At 36.6% G+C, this 20,127-nt stretch overlaps 1 protein-coding gene across 2 annotated transcripts in view; it reads left to right on the plus strand.

Annotated features, from left to right (window-relative positions):
- Window positions 1–3,094: 3,094 nt before the first annotated feature.
- The window catches only part of LOC145774330 (uncharacterized), a 42,873-nt gene continuing 25,840 nt past the window's right edge, over window positions 3,095–20,127 (plus strand). The window contains exons 1-13 of one of the 2 annotated variants that reach the window (XM_082585554.1): window positions 3,095–3,210; window positions 7,270–7,422; window positions 7,970–8,080; window positions 11,318–11,392; window positions 11,893–12,009; window positions 13,200–13,283; window positions 13,870–13,997; window positions 15,443–15,608; window positions 16,392–16,529; window positions 17,236–17,370; window positions 18,271–18,426; window positions 18,684–18,898; window positions 19,460–19,610. In XM_082585554.1, coding sequence (XP_082441680.1) covers window positions 3,136–3,210; window positions 7,270–7,422; window positions 7,970–8,080; window positions 11,318–11,392; window positions 11,893–12,009; window positions 13,200–13,283; window positions 13,870–13,997; window positions 15,443–15,608; window positions 16,392–16,529; window positions 17,236–17,370; window positions 18,271–18,426; window positions 18,684–18,898; window positions 19,460–19,610 — 1,704 coding nt within the window. In that variant the 5' untranslated portion in view covers window positions 3,095–3,135. Of the gene's footprint in view, window positions 3,211–7,269; window positions 7,423–7,969; window positions 8,081–11,073; window positions 11,180–11,317; window positions 11,393–11,892; window positions 12,010–13,199; window positions 13,284–13,869; window positions 13,998–15,442; window positions 15,609–16,391; window positions 16,530–17,235; window positions 17,371–18,270; window positions 18,427–18,683; window positions 18,899–19,459; window positions 19,611–20,127 lie in introns of those variants that run through there. The other variant, XM_082585555.1, reaches the window with a different exon arrangement.

Genomic DNA, 20,127 nt, shown 5'->3' on the forward strand with positions numbered 1-20,127 from the left:
TTCCACACTTGGTTTTTGAACGTGTGTTCCTTCAAAACGTTACAAATCATCCGAAAGAAGTTCGGTTTTGTGTCTCACTCAACACTGTCAAAAGCTCTTACAGTATTTAACCTTTGGCTTTGTTGACACCACCTTGAGATATTAACCAGTTTTCGGATCGCATTTCCTCCTAGAATTGGCTGGAAGGAATAGTCGTTTACAATTCAGAATGTTTTCTGAAGCCCGGTATGCGAGCATATTTTTTACGTCATTTTATAACTAACTCTTACGACTCAGCATCACCGCGCCACCAGAAAACAGGTCTCACACCACTTCGTTTCGTGATGTGTGCACCCCTGGTGTGGCTGACAAAAGTGACAAATCTATTGATGGTCCAATGAACTGTGTTGTAAAAAACATACAAGTTTCATCATCATCATCATAATCTATCGTCGGTTTGTTGCCCACTAGTGGGGGTGGCCGATTGTTTCCGCGCAGCAATTGTTTTAATTCCTTTTCTCCATTTCACCCTGTCCCTTGCATCTTCCTCCTTCAGTCCGACTTTTTTAAATTCATCCTTCGCTTGTTGTTTCCACGTTCTTCTTGGACGACCGCGTTTCCTCTTCCCATCTACCTTTAGATCTAGCGCCTTTCTAAGAAAACTTCCTTCCTCCCTCCTTATCACATGTCCATACCATCTTACTCCATTTGCCCTTGCCAGTTGGTCTATGGTCTCTCTCATCTCTAGCATATCCAACAATTCTTCAGTCCTATTTTCTCTTCCCGTTTTCACCCCTCACATTGCTCTCATATGCTTCATTCTATTGAAACTAAAGTCGCGTTCATGAAAAACATTTACGAGGATTTAAGCTGTGACGCAGAGGTAAACCATAGATGGCCTAGTGGCGTTGATAAAGCGGAGGAGTTATAATTGGATTTGGGCTTGGAAAGAACTCAAGGGCCAGAAAACTGAAAGAAAACAATTATTTTAAGTTGAAATGAGACAAAGCGCTTGGATGTATTGTAGACTACCTTTTTTTTAAGACAACCTCTTCTTTTTAGTGGAAAACTACCTCCTTGATAAACTTTCTGATAATTTCTCTTTCCTTGACCTACTGTGTTGCTTTTTTTTAGAGATGTCTTGTTTCGAGTACTAGGACTCTCATTGTCTCCGGCCTAATTTATCCCGTCAACGGCCATGATTACTTTATTAGTGATAGGCTACCGCGTGTTGTCGACGTGTATCAAATTGTCCACTTGTCAGCTAAACCAGTGGTTCCCAACCTTTTTTGTTACGTTCCTATCTATGCCCATTTTGGAACTATCCATTCCTCCCCATATTACTAAAAACAATAAAAGGAGTCCTAAATTTTAGAAATCCTAGTATTTTAACTAAAATGATTTCTCTACAATTCCCTCAGATTGTAGTAGAAACCATTATGCTAGGGTTCTAAGAATCCTTCTTCATTCCGATTGAAAGTAAAAACTGGATCGGGGACCGCACAGCCGGCGGTCTATAAAAGTTACCGGCTAAGCCAGTTTTTGGTTTGGCTTATCAAAACCATCACTCGAATCGAAGTTGCGATTGGCCGACTTAAGATATACCACAACATAGGCTAAGTGAAATCACCCATCGTGTCGATCATCCTTATTCTGCGCAAGCGGAGCCCAGGGTGTGTGAAGGTTTTTTAGTGGCGTGTGGGCAGCCCACATAACCCACTTCGGTGGGCATCAGTCTTAAGGATTTTTTCCCTTCACACGTAACAGCACGAAACAAACAAAAAAATATATACAGTAAAAAATTACAGTTATTTGACATATCAATTTATTTCACAGTACAATTCAACGCGAAATTTGCTCTTGTCTGCGTTCTGTAAGTAGTTGTATGCGTGGCACAGTTCGTGACAGTGCACAACGCAGGTCATCATCAACATCAATTTTGTTTTTTTTGTTTGCTCTAAATCTGCAACAGAGCAGAAGATCCTGACTCACATAGGTAAGTCGACACAAAAGGAATTACGAAAAGCTGTTTCTGTTGCTTTGTGGTAAGAATCTTGCATTCCGATCCAGAACTGTTGAAAAAGTTTAGTGCTAAATATTTTGCACCGATCTGAAGAAGATATTTAGTGCGGTAACATTTTCAATGTATAATTTTTTTAAATTGAATGAAATTCTTTCCCTGAACTCATAAAATTCCTCCCTAGGGAGGAATTCCTTTCAGGTTGGGAACAACTGAGCTAAACCATAAAAGCGAGTCCATTTTGCTTGTGCTGTACCTTCATGTCAGAAATATGCTTCAAATCAAAAGTCCAACTGATGTTGATTTTTCAACAATAAAAATATCAACTTTTTTTCTGAAAATTTACATGTAGCCAAAAACATCGTGCGGTTTACTGCAGATTTGAGAATGGCGACTAGTAGAAAATATCGACGATGAATGATCTCACACACACGGCAGTAAATAGACTGACTACATCATAATCGTATAATAATACAAACACAAAGTTTACATTATACGTTGTATCAAAAACGTTGATTCTGTGTTGAAAATGCGAAGGGGCAGGTAATGTGTACATTTATACCAGCGAGTGTCTATTGTCTTTTTCTCCTTCTTTTAGTGCTTACATTTTTTCGGCTTCTTATCTCTGTTCTCTCGTTCATTCACCGGCGTCCCATTCAACTGAAGTGCCTCAGAACTATCAAAGAACTGTTAGTAATTTGCGTTCTTTTCAGGATATGAGCAGGTTCAGTTGTTTATTGAAATTGTGCAAAATCAATCTGAGCTTGGTGACTGGAATTTGCAAGAGATAAAATCGTGGCTTTCTTCGTATTACGTCAAGTAGCTGTCAGCCAATTTTCTTTCGCATTGGGTATGCAAATGCAGCTCTAGAAATACGGAAAATTTCATTGTGAGAGTGGTCAGAAAAATGGTTCACAGCCTATCTCGGTTGCATGCAGAATGATTTTCCATTTAAGCATCAAAGAAGGTAAAACGTAGATAGCTTTATACCTTGCAACATGAAATGTGCTTTCTAGTTTGAGTTTAGTTTTCAAGAAAGAAACTCATATGCTAACAATCACATTGCTACTGAAGTTTGCAGGGGTAATTTTTAAACTGAGCTAAAGTCTGGAAAGGATTATTAGCCGTGAATGTAAATGAGTCAAAGGTACTCAAAAAACGGAAACAGAAGTCAGCAACGTAAAGATATTCCATTGGAAAGGGTCATACGGGTAAGCCAAAGTTGATCCTACTTTAATTAGAATTGAAACAATGACCGTTGCATAAATCGTTTTCATTTTCCTCGTCTTTGTGTTGATAAGACAGATGCAGCACAATCGTGTGTAACGGTATAGTTTCACCTCAAAATCTGATCTTGAACAAGCTTACTCGCAGTAGTGGCAACAATTATAACATCATGTAGGGCACGCGCAGTTTTGATACTTAACGTTCAAGAGCACCCAAAGCGCAGGATTTATACACTTGTTCTATTAACAGGCTCCATACCGTATTATCATAATTCTTCTTTAAAATCTTCAATTTAAAGTACCGGTATTCGATTATAAGTCTACATGAAAGTACGTTCTGTTATACATATTTCTATGTTAGTTTCCTGTAGGCCTATGTCAAAAATTAGCAAACTAACACTCTAGTTTAGCCTACATAGACATTAGTTTTCAAAAAGTTATACCCGATATTACTAGCATAAAGTTTCCATTTATTTATTTCATATGAAATATGTTAGCAGTTAGCATGCATTAAAAGCCTTCACCAATCACCACGATAGGATTCTATGGAGCTGGTGTACAAGTCTCCGCTCTGTTAAAAAATACCATGACGCCATAGAAAGGAATTGACCAAACATATTGCGTGAAACTATTTTACCTTTGCTTTACTGTTCACACACTTCAACCCATGTGTCTTTGTCGATTCCTGGTTATGACGTCATGGTATTTTTTACCACGGCAGCGACTTGTACACCAGCCGATTCTTTTATAGAAAATCGCTTTTTCTGACCTTGCATATCTTTTTGGATAGCGAGGTCATGGCGAGACGTATAAAGTCATGGCCTACATCAGTCTACCATCAGTTTGTTATTTGCATTTTTAGTCTTTTTTTCTTTTCTGTTGTAGGACTGACAACGTTTAGTCAACAGTTTTTGCAAATAATTTCTTTTCTTCATTGGGTAGGCAATAGTGCCCTTGACGCTTTATTACTTGTTTATTTATTTTACGTTTTTACTTACTCTGCTCGAGATGTGTTGGTTGATTTGTTTTGTTGTGAATTTGTAATTGTGATGACCATGACGACAAATCAAATTCAATTAATGCCATCCGTGAAGAAAAAGCGATCTTTCTATGATAATTGTTCAAACTAAAAAGTTTTGCTGATAACAAAAGTGCAACCATGTGTTTAAAACTGTTATGAACGAATTACTTTACTTCTTGTGATTTGCCAATATTGCTGCTTGGAAAAACCACTTTTTGTTTTCTTAGCTTGGAATTGGCTAATGTTCTTAAAACAATAAGTCATGATAAATAGTAAAATTAGATACTCACTTTTTTTTACAAAAGTAAATATCATTCGAAAGCTTCTTTCATCGTAAGCTACACTATTGTCTGTGAGTTGTTATACTTTGAACCGGAAAACCGTTGGATCGTAGCCGCGACCCCAGCAGCCAAACACGTGCGCGCGTGTCTGGACATGTAGGCTACCTTCGTCCAAATTATTTATTCTGGTAGTAGCTGTCAAATGAAAATTATTAACGAACCACAGTTGTTGGGTTATGTACAATGTCGCTAAGGTTTTTTTCAATTTGGCTTACTTTCATGATATTGCTGCTAAGGCTTTTCTTGCCATTTGCCAATCCACCACCTACAAATTGCATTTATTCGATATCTCACTGCTTCAGACTTCATGAAATAAGATATCCTGTTTTGTAAGCAACTTCTTTCAAGCACGAAATCGATCTTGTGTTCAAAGTCTATTTGAAAAATTACACGCAAGCACGGCTTTGTTTTATTACATTAAATTTCACAAGGCTTTCTGAGCTGTCTCTTGAAGCTATATAGTTGCATACGATCATGGTCTTCAGAGTTACGGCTAGCTATGTCACATTTTGTGAGCAATTTCTAAAAGGCCTATTTTTGTTTTCTTGATCTTTTCAAAAGTAAAGAACTGTAGTGTTTGTTGAGGTTACTAGGCTAACAGTTTGGGAAAACTTGTTGCAGTTTTTTGGCTTGATGATACTGCAAACAAAAATGGTAAAACTTTGTGCACAACCAGCACCAATAGAGCACTGCATGCAGCCGAAGCTCGGCAAACTCAAACAAACTTTAACACTAGGCTATAATGCCAAACTGTCAATTTACCGTACGTGTTAAACGGAAATTTCAAAAGTTTTAGACGTGATTTTTTTTTACCAGAGGTCTTGGAATATATACTGTTGTATCCTAAGACCAGGGCTAAAGTTGCATATATGAAAAAAAAACAAAAAAACAATTACCTCTCTACTGTAAGTGCAGATTCACTAAAATTAATGTGCTATATAGAATATAGATCATCAAACTGATATATAATCACATTTAAGTGATATATAACAAAACTAAAACAATTACAACAAGTTTCCCAAACTGTTAGTAACCTCAACTAACACTACAATTCTTTACTTTTGAAACGATCAAAAAAAAAAAAGTAAGCCTATTAAAAATTGCTCACATAATGTGACATAGCTAGCCCTAACTCTAAAAGCCATGATACCATACAGGCAAATGTCATACAATACTCTATTTCTTAGAAATGTTATGTTTTTTTAAAGTTACTCATCTCACCAGAAAGCAAACGTAATTATTACACACGGCCTGCAGTTTACGTTGCAATTAAAGGTGATTTACCGAGAATTTACGTTAAAATTGGGGATATTGTCTTTCTTTTTTATGCTGCAGATTTTTTATAGGCCAACCATTAACATTACCCATCCCCCTTAACAGTGAAAAAAAACAACAGATTTGATACGTAAATATGAACTTCGTTTTCGGATTCCCACCCTCGAAAAACCCGAAATCCTCGAAAAACCCGATTTATACGAAATCCCTCGTATACGCCGCAAGTATGCGGCGTATACGTACATCTCTGCTAAAAATTGAGCTGACCTGTGATAAAAAAATGTTATAAAAATCTGTCATCTGTTATAACTGATAAAACTCTTCCTCAAAATATCCCTTGTGGAAAATATCAAAAAGATAAATTACTTTAAAATTCATGTAAAGCATGTGCATATTTGTGATTTTTCAGTTTAACTTTAAACTGACAAAAGAAAAGAAATTTAAAACTTCTTTTGCTTCCAGTTTATTTTCCGCATGGTATCGCTTTTATGAGACATGTTTCCACTGGTTGTGACGAGTTATCAATTTTATTTCTACTGTTTTCATAGCCGTTCAATTGCTGTTGCTTTTTATATCAGTAGCCTACATAAAATACCTATTGTAAATTCGGATTGTTGCTGCCAACTGCGGTACTCTCCGTCACAATCTTAGTCAGCTCTAGCTGCAGGTGATTTGGAAACTTATCAGAGCCCGCCTTGTAAGAAGTGCGTTAAATTTCCGAATTTCTGAAATCATTTGTTGTATTCGTAGCAAGGAATATTAGGACTGCTGCATATTTTGAGGGCTGCCATTACTACTTAAAAAAAAACGCGTGTTGAATTGACATGATTGATACGTCTGTGTGCTGGCCAAAATAAGATATTGTGCAACAACAGACGCAGGCTATATGAAACACATTGCGCCCGAACTTTGGACACCTCTGATATAAGCAAGCTAAAAGTTATATAGAGTAGATGACTTTATGTTTTGATTAGGAGCTCAAGTAATTTCTCTTGTTCACTACTTTTCGAACCTTGGAGGAAGTGAATTAACCATATTGCTTCCCGCGAATTTTCGAGAAGGCCACAATGTCAACAACTAAACGTTTTGAGTTAAATCTACAAGCAATGTCAATAGCTATTGACATTTCAAGTTGAAAAATTATAAATACAGCACTGCAACATAGTCGTATATCATTTGTCGCCAATGTGTACCCAATCTTTTCATCCAATAGCTAACCCTGTATTTTAAGTTTGACATTTGAAAGTTATTTATTACGTAACTTTAAATCTATGAGTTTGAGCAAACACCCTGCTTGATTCATCGTTAATCAGCAGTAGAAAAAAGTGTTTAAAAATGTAGCTAAGCTGGAAAATCACACACTTTTTGGTTTTTTCATGTCCTTTTAAATATGGCTTTTTTTTTCAGAACGTAGAAGATACTGTGCTTGGAGACAGAGACAGGTCCTTGCGGCCTTCCGCAGGAGCAAGGGTGAGGGAAATAATTACGGAAAATCTCCGAGAACCCGATAGATCCGCTCAAAACCAGTTAGGAGAAGATGCCATGGCACAATCCGTGCAGGTGACCTTGATTTAGGCTATCATTTTTTCAAGTAGCTTCAGGTTCTGTGCTTGCTTCTGTTTTGATTGTCTCTTCTGTAGAAGTGGATGGGTCATAGATTCAAAATAAGTAGCCTACTATATGTAATAGAGCCTGCGCTGTAACACAGAGTGATTTGTGATAAACTTATAGTGAACTTATAATAAACTTAAACTCAAGTTTGACGGACAAGTTGAGATGAAATGCAACACATTGAGTTTTGCTTTTAGCGGCATGATCGTTTCTTACTTCACAAAGTAGATATTAACGACCTGTTTTAGCCTGATGCTGCGAGTTCGCTGTGGCAAGCGCTATTACCACAGCAAACTTGCTGCATCAGGCTAAAACAGGTCGTTGTGATGAAATTTTGATCTTGTTGGATGAGCTGCAAAAGAATAAATTTTGTTTTTAAACGCTAACTGTCTAGCCTGCATCGATCCCAAAAAATGCTTAACATACCGTAAGAATTTTGCAGCTACTACAAAATATACCAAAATTGTGGATTTAAAGACGTAATTTCTATTTTTAGGAAGAGAATAGAATTTTACAGTCGGAGTTGAATAGAGTGGAGGATCTTCTTTCCCAGGCAAGGGCAGATCGTGATGAAATATCTATAAAATACAATGTTGTGAGCGACCGGGTAAGTGATTTGAAATTCGTCATTGAAACTTTTTATTGCTTTAGTTTACGTGATAGCTTAAGAACGTTTGCATGATTTGGGAAGCTTTCGAGAACGGAATACGGTTACGCCATGCTATGGAAAAGAATGTAACAAATTGTTTTTGTGTTAAGTATAAAATTTTCTAAGGAAAGAATATAAAAATCTCGTAGTTGGAATGAATGAATTCCTTATTTATTTCCTACTTTCTCATTCGGTGATATGTAAAACTGTGAGACTATTTTGTAACTACCTCTCAGGTATTCAATAGTGAGTCCGATTCGGTGAGTTTCTCACCTCTAACCCCTAACCCTAACCCTAAAACTGCAATGATAATTAGGCTACGGTATCCGATAATTTAAAAAAAATTTGAAAAAATCACCGAATAGGGATCGGACTCACCGAATCGGACTCACCGAAAAGGGCCATTCCGTACTTAATCAGCAAAGTTAAACGTTGTGATAACACTTGCGTTTGGACAGTTTACAATTTCTTAACAGACATTCTTGAGATGCGTGAGCAATTTTGAGATTTATAACGCAATGTTTTTGCAAGGTATAGAATGTGAAAACTTTGAGCACTAATCTATTTCATAGACACCCTGAAAACAATCGATTTATTGTAACTAAAGTCTGTTTGAACTTTGACAGTTTTTTAGCAAAGCTTTCTTCAAGTGCTCATATTTTTTATTATTAATCAGCTGCTAGATGGCGTTATAGATGTTTGTACGTATGTACGAATTGTACGTTCGACACAGACAAAGTGAGTGCTACTACAAGATTGCAAAACTCACTTTCTTGGTTGACGATATTTTTCCATCAGCAACTGACTTTTGAAAGCTGAAAGAAGAAAATTTGCATTCTATGTTGTACGTTGCAATCGTGTAGAAATGAATTCAGCCTTTGGGTTGCATTGCAAAGTAAAATACGGATCTGATTCTGATACAGCTGTTATAACTTTATAATTTACAGTCTACAGCCGCGAAGCGTTTGATTTGAAGGTTACATTAATCTAACACTGTTGTCTTTTAAAGGGACCACTGAGCAATGAACAACTCAAATATTTCCTAAAAGATTTAGCGCATGAGCTGATCATGCACTCATGCAGTCGACTATATTGTCAACTTATAGTTTGAAAAGTTGCTTTTGTAATTATAGTGACTCTTTTAAAGTTGCCAAGCCTACTGATTTGCGTAGTTTGGAAAATTTAAACTTTGCAGAAACTGCTTACATCTACATAACAAGTAAGGCAATTAAAAACGCAAAGTACTTTGCTTCGTTTTGGCACAAAATCTTTGGCTTGGTTTGTCTAACAGGTCTACAAGTCGGATGGTTTTGTGTAGCAACGCGTTTACTTAGTGCGATAAATGAATAAATCAATGTGGAGGTCTTCCATTGTAACAAAGTGAAATTGAAATATTTTAATGCGACTCTTTGGTGGTCATGACCAAACCACCATTCTTGGGTCTAGCATGCTTTTGTTTTTTTGTCAGCAAATATTGGTCAAAAGGAAGAATGTTTTGTACATAAACCTGTTTTATAATAATACACAATACCTAGATAACTTCTGGCATTTTTACATCTTTATAACGTAGTGTGACTATAAATTAACGTAACGTCTTGAAATAGTAAGTTGTTCTTCAAACACCCTTCTTCAGAATGAGAACGTTCTAAGCCTGAGCCAATCACATACTTTCAACATTCATTTTGTGGCGTCTGTACCAGTGTCCAATTACACACCTTATCGGTCAGCTATTTGTGGTTGATTTGTATGACACCTCCCGTTTTGTCGCATAATTTAGCTTGATAGTTGTTGTTTGATAGAGTAATCGTTTTGTTCGAATCATATCTCATTCTTTGTTGGCGTTTCAATTGGCTTAATCCAAATAGACTTGAAAGGTGGTCGCTTATTAGCAGCCTAGTCAAAAGCACCATCGCATTCCCTTCTCGCTTATTGTTGCGTTTTAATGAGAAGGAAGGCTGACTTAGCAGAAAAGTTTTGTTCTTGAATGTGCAGATCTATATGGGAATAGCCGTAGTACGTCAAACAACATTGTATTTAGAAGTCACGCATATCTGAGTCGTAGTTCTGTATTTTGGTGAAGATAGATTATAATTTTTAACACAGCAGTTCGATGTAGCTTATGTAATGGTTTAACTTAACGAAAAAATCAAGCGAAAGCTTAATGCAGTTCTTGTTGAATCAAAATGCATGTGATTCGGTTTTCAGTGGTCAGAAAGGGATAATTTAACAGAAAGTTTTTGGTCTGAACATTGGCAGATTTAATGAAAATGGCAACAAAGCCACAATCGTGTGAAACGTGAGGACAATGCAGGACAAAATCTGTCAACAAAAAGAAGTTTAGCACAACCACCAAACCAGTCATAAAATTGTTGAAACAATGATCCCCGCATTGTCATTAACTCTCAGAGATCCAATTGTTGAAGCAATGCGAAAACGTCTTTGAGAGAGACGTAGGTCAGTATTGATAGATGGGAGAGAATTTTCTGCAATGATTTATTCAAAATAAATCTGAACCGAAAAGTGAAACCTTTTCATAGGGTCTCTTTTCTGTGAATGCCAGTGAGGTAGGAATTAAGAAAATTAAAAAGTCATCTGAATTTCTGTCAACTGCACATTACTCATAGAAATATAGGATCATTTTTGCAAGTTTGAAAGAACACAAATTAAAAAATTTGATGGTTTTTCTTTTCTTATTTGATAATTGAATATATTTCAGCTGCAGTGTAGTTGAGTTACAGGTTGTGTGTACGTTACTAATTCAAAATGGGTGTTAGAAATTGTTTTTTTTTTATGTGTTTATCGGCAAACCTGCTGGTGAAATTAAACTTTCATTGTATTTTTCTTATACCTGCTACACTAAACTTGGTCGCTTTCATCTTCTTACAATGTACTGTAAAAATACGCTCTCCGAAAATTTGTTTTGTTTTTCAAAAACTCCTTTCCCCGACATAGCGGTAGATTAGTTAGTTTCAATCAGGGTGTGCAAACTGTGAAACTATGTCTGACGACTCCAGCGAAGAAGAGCATTTGGAATCCGTGAGGACTAGAGTGGAAAAAGTAAGTATCAAGCAAAATCCGGTCTTAGGTTTTTCCTTCATCTGCAGCATGTATTGCAAACAAATGCATATTTTTTGTGTCTTTTGACAGTGTTAAAAAGCAGTACATTTTTTGCAGCCCTTTGTTTTGTCGTTTCAGCTTGAACAAGCTTTGCGTTTGGAGAAAGGGGAAAGGGACAAAGGAGCTGCGGAAAACAAAGGCTTGTCTATGCAGGCAAGTTTTAATACTTCCATGCATTCAATGAAATCCTCTATAATGGGGCACAAAGCTGTACAAAATTGTGTCAATTGTTATAGGCTACCTAATTACACAAAAATGATAACTTCGGTATGTCACTTTGTTTCTTTCGACAATATATCTTTGGCAAATCTGAAAATGTTTTTCTGGCCTTTATTACTGCATTGTCAAACATTACAGTCCCTTTTTGTTAAATTTTGCACAAATATGGCTCTCAACATGTCTTTAGACTCGGAAAATGCATTTTGTTGCACGTTATTTGTGGATCACTTCAAAAGTTCTGCCAATCTGCCACCTTTTGTAGAAAATACAATGACATTCGACAAAACAGTATTTTCTTTGTTGTTATTCAAGTATTCACGGTGACTCGCAAAAAAACAACCGTGCATCTTCTTTTTTATATCACCTAAAACAGAAAAAAATACAATATAATAACAAGAAAAATTAGACTTAAGTTTTGACTATGGTTTTCATAGGTTTCGGTTTTACGCCAAAAACTAGAAGAAGAAGAAGCATCACACAAGAGTAAACTCCACGCCTACCGGGAAGGCCAACAAAGGCAAGCCCAACTTGTGCAGAAACTCCAAAGCAAGGTATAGAATAACGTCTGCGTATGAAATGCAAAACACATTAAAAAATTAACAAAATTAATCGTTGAAGTGCAAAGTTGCGCTTAGTGGACTTTTCCAAGCAAGGAATTATATTGGTTTAACCTTTGCAAACGTTAAACCAATGTAGAAAGGATCGGTTTGATTGTGGGATTGAGTAAAGTCTACGCTCATCAATTACCTCTATTTGTTTTTGAGGTACAGTGACTATATGCTATGCAAAAGTTTGTGATTTAGATACTCTAAGTTTAACCTACCATTTTGTTCCACTTCGTTTAGCTTTTTGAATCATTTGTACACCAAATTTCAATACAAATTAAATTTAAACCAAATTAGTTTCATCCAGCCCAGTTTGACTTGAGATTTTGTCGGGTGTCGCGACAATTTAAATCTCACTATCTCAGCAGTCAAACTTACTCATGTGGAATTTTATTTTCCTACTGTGAATTTGAACCCATAACCTTGTTTCCAAGTAGAAGTCGTTGTGGTAAGGTTGCTCATTTAAGATTTGTTGCCATAACTTGACTGTTCTTCAGTTCACCGAAAGGCATATCTTCAATTCATATCAGGTTTTAATATCATTGCGGCACTTGAAAAATCTGGTAACTAAGGACGATAGAAAAATCTCATTGTTTGTTCAGCTCAGTGTTTTTGAAACAATAAGTTGTTGAATAATCCCTTTTGTTTGGCACTTTAAATCTACGTATGATATGGCGCGATCAAATTGATATTGTGCTATCAAATTGAAGCAAAGGCGTTCAGAGAGGTCGCTCTCCACCTTTGATTTAAATGTACACTATAACCTTTCACCAGCTTGAATCGGCATTTCGATGTGTTCGCACGTATTAGCCTATACACAAAAGCAAGTTTTTGTATGTTGGTGTTTGACTTTATTGGTGACAAAAATTGTTATGCATTGAGCTACTCGACTTATTGCCACGTTTTAGAACAGTCTTTCATAAACGTTAACAGAAACACAAGTGGAATGAATGACATTTGACAAGACTCCTTCTTATCTTTTTCATTCACCCTTTCTACAATAATAACCATATTAATAAACAATGAACCTATTGCTGAATTATAATAATAATACTTTTTAAAAAACTTCATATTTGTATTAAAAACTACGCGAGGATTTATACAAAGCTTTTTATGTCTAAACCAATTTCTTAAAGGTTCTTCAATACAAAAAGAAATGTACAGAACTTGAGCAGCAACTGGAAGCCACAAAAGCGGAATCAGATAGGTCCAAGGCGACAGTAAGTGGGTCAAAGCCCAGACAGCAAAGTCCGTCATTTTTACATTGATTCAACGTTTGTAGACTTTGAATCAATGTAAAATGATGGGTTTTGCTGTCGAAGACATTTTAACATGAAAATTGCTCAGTATCTTATTTCGTTCTCTAATGGTAAATTGTGGTTGTATATCTAGTAGCTCTGCAGTCTGCATGTTTGACAGATATGTGCTATTAGTGTTACGCAATACTGTTTCAACATAAACACGTTGGTGTACATTGTTCGTGATGAGTCTAGCTACACGTGTGTGCTAAAGGGGGTAAACGTTGCTAAAATGGGCCTACTGCTGTATTTGTAATGCAACATGTAAGTGTCGTTTTTGTAAGTAAAAACGTTGTTCAATTTTTATATTTTCTCATCTTATTTTATGGATACTTTGCTATTTGTTCTGATAAATTACTGATTTGATATTTCAATAATAAAGGTGCTTGATCATTTTTTAAACCAATTTTTTCTTTGCACTGGTCATGGTTCAACGAAGCAATATGTTTTGACACAAAGTCTCAGTTCCCATCAAAACTCAATTTTATAACATTACTTTTGCACTCAGTTGTCTGATACTACTGATACGCTCCAGTCACAACTGGATACAACTGAAACTCGTTTGCGGGAGACGAAAGAAAGCCATACGGGAGACTTGCAAGATGCACTGATAAAACTGGAGGAAGAAAGGCAGAGGTTGGTTTACAAACAATCTCCTGTGTCAAACCTTATACTACATTTTGCAAATTTTTCTCCTCGAATGTTATTGCAATGTGTTTTTTTGTATGAGGTTGTGTTCATTGCCGAAATTCGTTGCTTCCAGCTTTTTACATGGCAGACGGTTTTACTGCAGTCGCATGAAGACGTGGTCGAGTATACAAAAGATTAAAATGTCAATGTCAAAACCTAAACAATCAAAAGATATCAAAGAAAATTGTAATTATTACGAAATAGTTCACTAGTATTTATTGGTTAGGATTTTCCGGAAAATAAGTCTTTGTTTTGTTCAAACCAAAAATACGTTTAAGTATTTTGCTTCGAACAGCCCTGAAGATATGTTTCTTACGATTACAACTACATTATTATGACTGGTAGCGTGCTGAAGCCAAAGTCAAATAGCACGATAGGGAATTTTTGATTGTAGGCTAAAACAACTAATAGCATTGTTGTTTTGGTACTTTCTGTGTGCGATGAGATTTCTATTCATAAACCCAGAGCATGTTTTATCAACACACACAAATTTCTGTACCGCTTGTTCTTCACTAAGCTCATGGTATTGACTTGTAATTCATTTTGCAGTAGACCTAGTTTAATATAGAATTGCTCACCTGCCTTGTCCTTGAATCAATATTTGTAGCTGAAGACTACTTGTTTAAATATACGAGTACTTTGCTAAATTGCTTGCTAAAGCCTTTTCGGTTCCTTTTCTATGATTTTCTTCCAAGGTTGTTTTGACTAAGTACGTTCTCAGCTTGTAAAATGGTCTTTTTTACGTTGATTCAACATCTGCAAACGTCGAATCTATGTAAAAGAAACTAATGTACTAGCTGGGCTGTTGCGCTTAATCTAAGTTTTATATATTGTACTTACCCCATCTAAACCTAGCTAACAAAGTTTGCTTTTGTTTGTGTTTACGTGTTGACACATATTTGGAAATCATTAGTCCTATGTTGAAGATAAATAAACGAGGTTTTACTCTTTGTGACTTATTTTATTGTTTCAAAAATGTGAAGAAAAAAAACTGGAGAAAAATTTATTGTAAATTTTTAACTACACGGCTTACAATTTAATTTAGTAAGTTTGTTGCCTCTCAAGCAGTTGCGTGTTGAAGTCAGTTTTTGTTGGCGTGTGTGTAAATCAAAGTTCTAGATAATTGCGTTGAAACAACGTAATTTAATCTCACGTTGAAATTCCGGTTTTTGATTCTTGCATAAAACAAGAACTGTTAACGTAGCATTTAACTCATAGGTTAGTTAAGCACTAAGCAGTGATGTAAGAAGATTAAAACAGTCGAAACAAACAGCTTAAAACTAAACTAAGAATGACATGATGTAGCAAGCGTTTTTAAGTCATTAAATTCAACCTCAGGTTGTTATTATAACTCTTTTCATCAATTTGATGTGTATTTTCGTCTGTCGTAGGTGTCAAAGTCTTGCGGATGTCAACTCGATGTTACGTGAGCAGCTGAAGTCCACTGGCGAATCAAATAAAAATCTTATTGAAGACCTTCGTAAAGTGACCTCGGACTGGAGAGCGGTCAAGAATGATCTACAGATAAAAGAAAATCAACTCCAGGAAGAACAGGAGGTAGTTACAAATTTCTTTGGGGGTGACTCAGTAATGCAGCAATTAGGGCCGTTGAGAGGGTAATTTGGGCCTGGTACCAATGAGATCCTCGGAACCCAAATTGCGGACCTCTAAACTCATTCCAGGCCGGGTTCAGAAATATTCCCATGATCCCTCCTGTCAACGCTACTGGCAGCAATGTGCTAGCAGCTGCAAAATTAACCACCGGTGGCGCAAGAAACGGCTTCTGTTTTCTGTTGTAGTTTAGCAGCTCACTCCAAGGGCAACCCTTCACTCCGGAGCCCCCAGAGGATAGAATTATGCTGATTACCTCACATAAAATATCACATGCACGGAAGTTTCAAAGTGCTAACCTCACAACCAACGGTAGATCAGTAATTCAACGGTTCGGCGGATTGAGTCGTAGCACGGTCCTATCCATTCTCCGAGTAGCTAGTTCCTTAGTTAACTAGAATGGAGCGCTATAGCTATCTATGTCTATCCTAATAAGCAACTACTTGGTGAAGATTAATACTTTTATTTAAAATAAATCAGTGTTTTAATAGAAATACAATAAGTTAATCTATTGTCATCACTTCCACAGTTGCCATGATTAAGGATACCGATACCAACTGTGATAAAATCATTTGTTTATATTCATTTCGATTGACAGCATTGGTTTTCGCCTTTTACATGACTTTCAACTCCATTACTCCATGTTATTTAACAAGTTCGTTCCATAAGCGTCCTTTGATAGCTCGATGAAAGAGTAAGGTCTCAAATGCGACTGTTTAAAATTAACAGAATCAAAGTTCTTACTTTGGTGACGAACACAGTCGTCTGCTCGCTCTTTGGAGAGCCATGGAACAAATTCGTCGAGGCTTCTCTGAATTGAAAGCAAATACAAAGAAGAAGCTTGCCCAAGCAGAAAACGATGTTCAGGTATTCCAAACTTTTATATTTTAGGTTCTTAAGCTATATTTTGTAGGCCTAGGAAAAACTAAGAGCACGCTTTTAAATGTCACATATATTTTAAGTGAAGCAATCAATAGGCTCTCGGCATAAGTCTATTTCACTCTTTAGCATGGGCACTAGGTCAATGGCGTTATGAAAAAACACGTGCAAATGCATGTGCATCGACTTGCTTTTGCGAGGGCTATTACTTTGTAGCCTTCCCTGAAAGTTACAACTTTATGCTAATGAAGCTCACCACGATAAAACATATCGCTTGTAGTTCGATCAAGCTTATTGATATGTGACTGATTCCTTGATTGCCAAAGGTTTACCCAAAACTGGGCTTTGCCAAAGCAGAGTATAAGATAGACCGAAGACCTATCCCAAAAGCGTTTTCCTTTTTTCTGTCATTATTTTTTATAAAATCAGATAGAACGACAACTCTGCAACAGGTTAAGGTTGATGACATTTCAAATGAGGGAATAAGTGATGCAGGATTATGTCTTTGACTCCAAAATTGCGTTTTAAAAGTACAAGTGTTGTGTCACCACAGTATTTCATCCAGTGAATTCATAACATTTTATCTTGCTGGACGATATACAAGTTGCTTTGATTATGATCACAGCGACTGTGAAGAGTAGGCTACTAAAATTTTCATCGTTATGTTTCTTGCGTTCTGCTATCTTTAAAACAGCGAGGAGCAAGGCAACTCCACGCAGCCTGCTTGAACTTGAGCGCGAACCAGAGCGTCCAAGATACGTCAGCCAAGGTGTCTCTGGAACGCGAAAAGAATGAAAAGAGTGACGTAGAAGAGCAAGTTCGATTAAAGGTAAAGTCCTTGGTTCCCAGACAGCAAATCAACCGACTTTTTAATTGATTCAACGTCTGCAGACGTTGAATCAATGTAAAAAGCGATTGATTTGCCATTATGAATAAGTGGGTTGACGATGACTTTGCGACGAAAAAAACGACTATTATGCCAGGTTGTAGTTTTTAAGTTGTTCTTTTAAAACCAATTATCAACATTCTGATGATTGCTATTTATGGAATACATTGAAGTATTTTTTTTCTCGTGTGTAGTTCATTAGGTGATGTGTCAGTGATCTTGGTAAATGATTTGAACAATTAACTCACAGTCGTTCGAAATTATTGTACGATTGGTCTCAAATTTTGCGAACCCATTTGTGTAAATCAAAATGAAATACACCCGATTAAAATAAATACACCTAACGTGTTGCGTATCAAGTAGATAGATAACTTCATAAATTCAAAGATTGTAACCAATGGCCTACTGGTCTTTAATTTGTATTGTAGCCAACAATTGTTAGTTTATGCTTTTGTTCTCCTTGCATACCGTTTGAAATAACAATTTTTATGTTTAAATCTAATTCTGACACCGTCTGAGATGAAAACTACTCAAAGTTACTTTAACTATAAAATTTTGTGCAAGATGCTTTCCGAAAAATTTCTGTTTTTAATGTAAAAATAATAAATAAATGTGTTGTATATTGCCATTGTAAAAGCTGTTTAAAAAACTTAACACAAAAGCTGAAAAGTCTTGTATCTCGCTGGTGTGGTACATCTTTTGAAACAGCTCAGATTTTCGTATATCTGCAACGTATATTATCACAAAATACTAAGCACAAGCATATCTTTTAAACCTGTATATCTTTTACCAAATCAATATCTTTTCATTGTCGGTAATGATGTTAAAAATGCTTCGTGGCAGATTCAAGAAATGTTGCAAATGCAAGCTGATTTTGATACGTATAAAGCAAGATTAAACGCCAAAATCAATGAGCTCACTGTCGCCCTCGGCCGGACGAGGTCTGAACTGAACGAGAAGAAACAAAGAATTGACGAACTTAACGCAACGTGCTCTGGGGTAGGTTTGAAACTTGCTTTCAAGATGTTGTGTACGTTGACGCTTTTGCGAAAATAGTTGAATAGCTATGTTCCCAGGCATTGGGGATTTCCCAATCACATAGTTGGAGAAAATGGCTATTTTACATGCTTGTTTCAACGTCGCCAAATGTTAAAAAAGCGTTAAAATTCGCTAATTGGATGAATTGAAGAATGACAATGTCGATTTTGCGTTAGACGTTCAAGCTGTGATACAAGTAACGTTGTTTTGATTTTCAGGAAAGGACCAAAACCGAAGACCGAATGCTATCTGAAGACAACGAGGCGTCTTTGCAGGCTGAGAAAGTAGCCTTAGAACAGGCGTTGCGTGATATTGCCCAGTCGGTGATCGCAGATGCTGACTTGACAATGGGAACTTCTGACAGTCCAAGAATATCAGCTGTTGATAACCTGGCCGAGTCCATGGTGGACGGAAGTGTCCATCGATCACCGAGGTACTTGCATTGCTGTGACCAATATCCAAGACAGCAAAACGTCTGCAAACGTTGAATCCATGTAAAAATGACTGATTTTGCTGTCTGGAAGAAGCTTTAAACTTGACAAGCAGAAAAGTATTCTTATTCACTATCTGTTGTGATTTTTAATAATGATGATGATTAATAATGTAATTTGAGGCTTGCTTCTCCATGCCACGCTTACAAATTGCGGAAGATGCCATTCTCCATCTGTGTATTGTTGATCCAAATAAGCCGACGGCGAAGCGTAGCTTAAATGGTTACCATCACTCAAAAGCCTTCATAGGCAAGAGCACCGATTGTGGTGCGGAAGTCTACGTTGTGAATAAAAATTTGGAGTGTTGTGGAGTTCATACGTCACGCTGTGTTCTGTTGGCTCTTTGCCCAATCAGTTGCACTGAAAAAATCCCTACCAGCATCATCTCGTATAGTTGATACTTCTTTATGTAAATTGTATTTTTTCAAAATCAGCTGCAGTCTTTTCAGGGATTCTTGTGCTTTTTATATGAAGTTTGCATTATTTAAATTTCGGATTCTTAGGAGCTATTCTCCACTGCGATCTCCATCACCCGGTCGTCGTTCTCCGCGCAGAGGAAGATCTCCAGGAGCAAGAGGAGTTTCACCATCGTTTGCTGATTCAACCTACAACGCTGTGCAAGCGGCTCTTCAGAAGAGGCAGTTGCAAGTTCAGGTTGGCATTGTTTTTTTCAATATTTTATCAAGTATTTTATTCATCAACTGGTCATGCCATTGCTGGCAGACAGGCTCCACAATAGGCTGGCGCAAAATCTCGAAAAAAATTTTTTTTTCTTTTAAATTTTTCGTCAGTTTGGAATATTGTTCCTTTTGGTAAATGTATCTCCTACACCAAATTTCACAAAAAAATATTAACGTTTGACCCTGGTTCACCTGGTTTAAATTTTTTCAAAATATCGAGTTTTCGCTTATCCCTGAAACTGCCCACTCGCTATCTTCTAATGCACTCTAGCATCTTAATGGACACAATAAGAGGCAGTAACACAAACTTGTAGCAAGCAAAGTGGTTTAATTAGTAACTTCATGAACACTGACACGTGTATTACTCTCAAAATGTCGAATTCTACCACATTTCAGATATGATTTTCTTTGTGCACCCTTCACGTAGTAAATATCTACTGCTTTCAGTTTCTTGAATCATTTGACGATGTTTATCGATTTTCCTAGGCGAA

The sequence above is a fragment of the Aplidium turbinatum genome, chromosome 7 (genome assembly GCF_918807975.1).
Source record: "Aplidium turbinatum chromosome 7, kaAplTurb1.1, whole genome shotgun sequence".
Taxonomy (NCBI): Eukaryota; Metazoa; Chordata; class Ascidiacea; order Aplousobranchia; family Polyclinidae; genus Aplidium; species Aplidium turbinatum.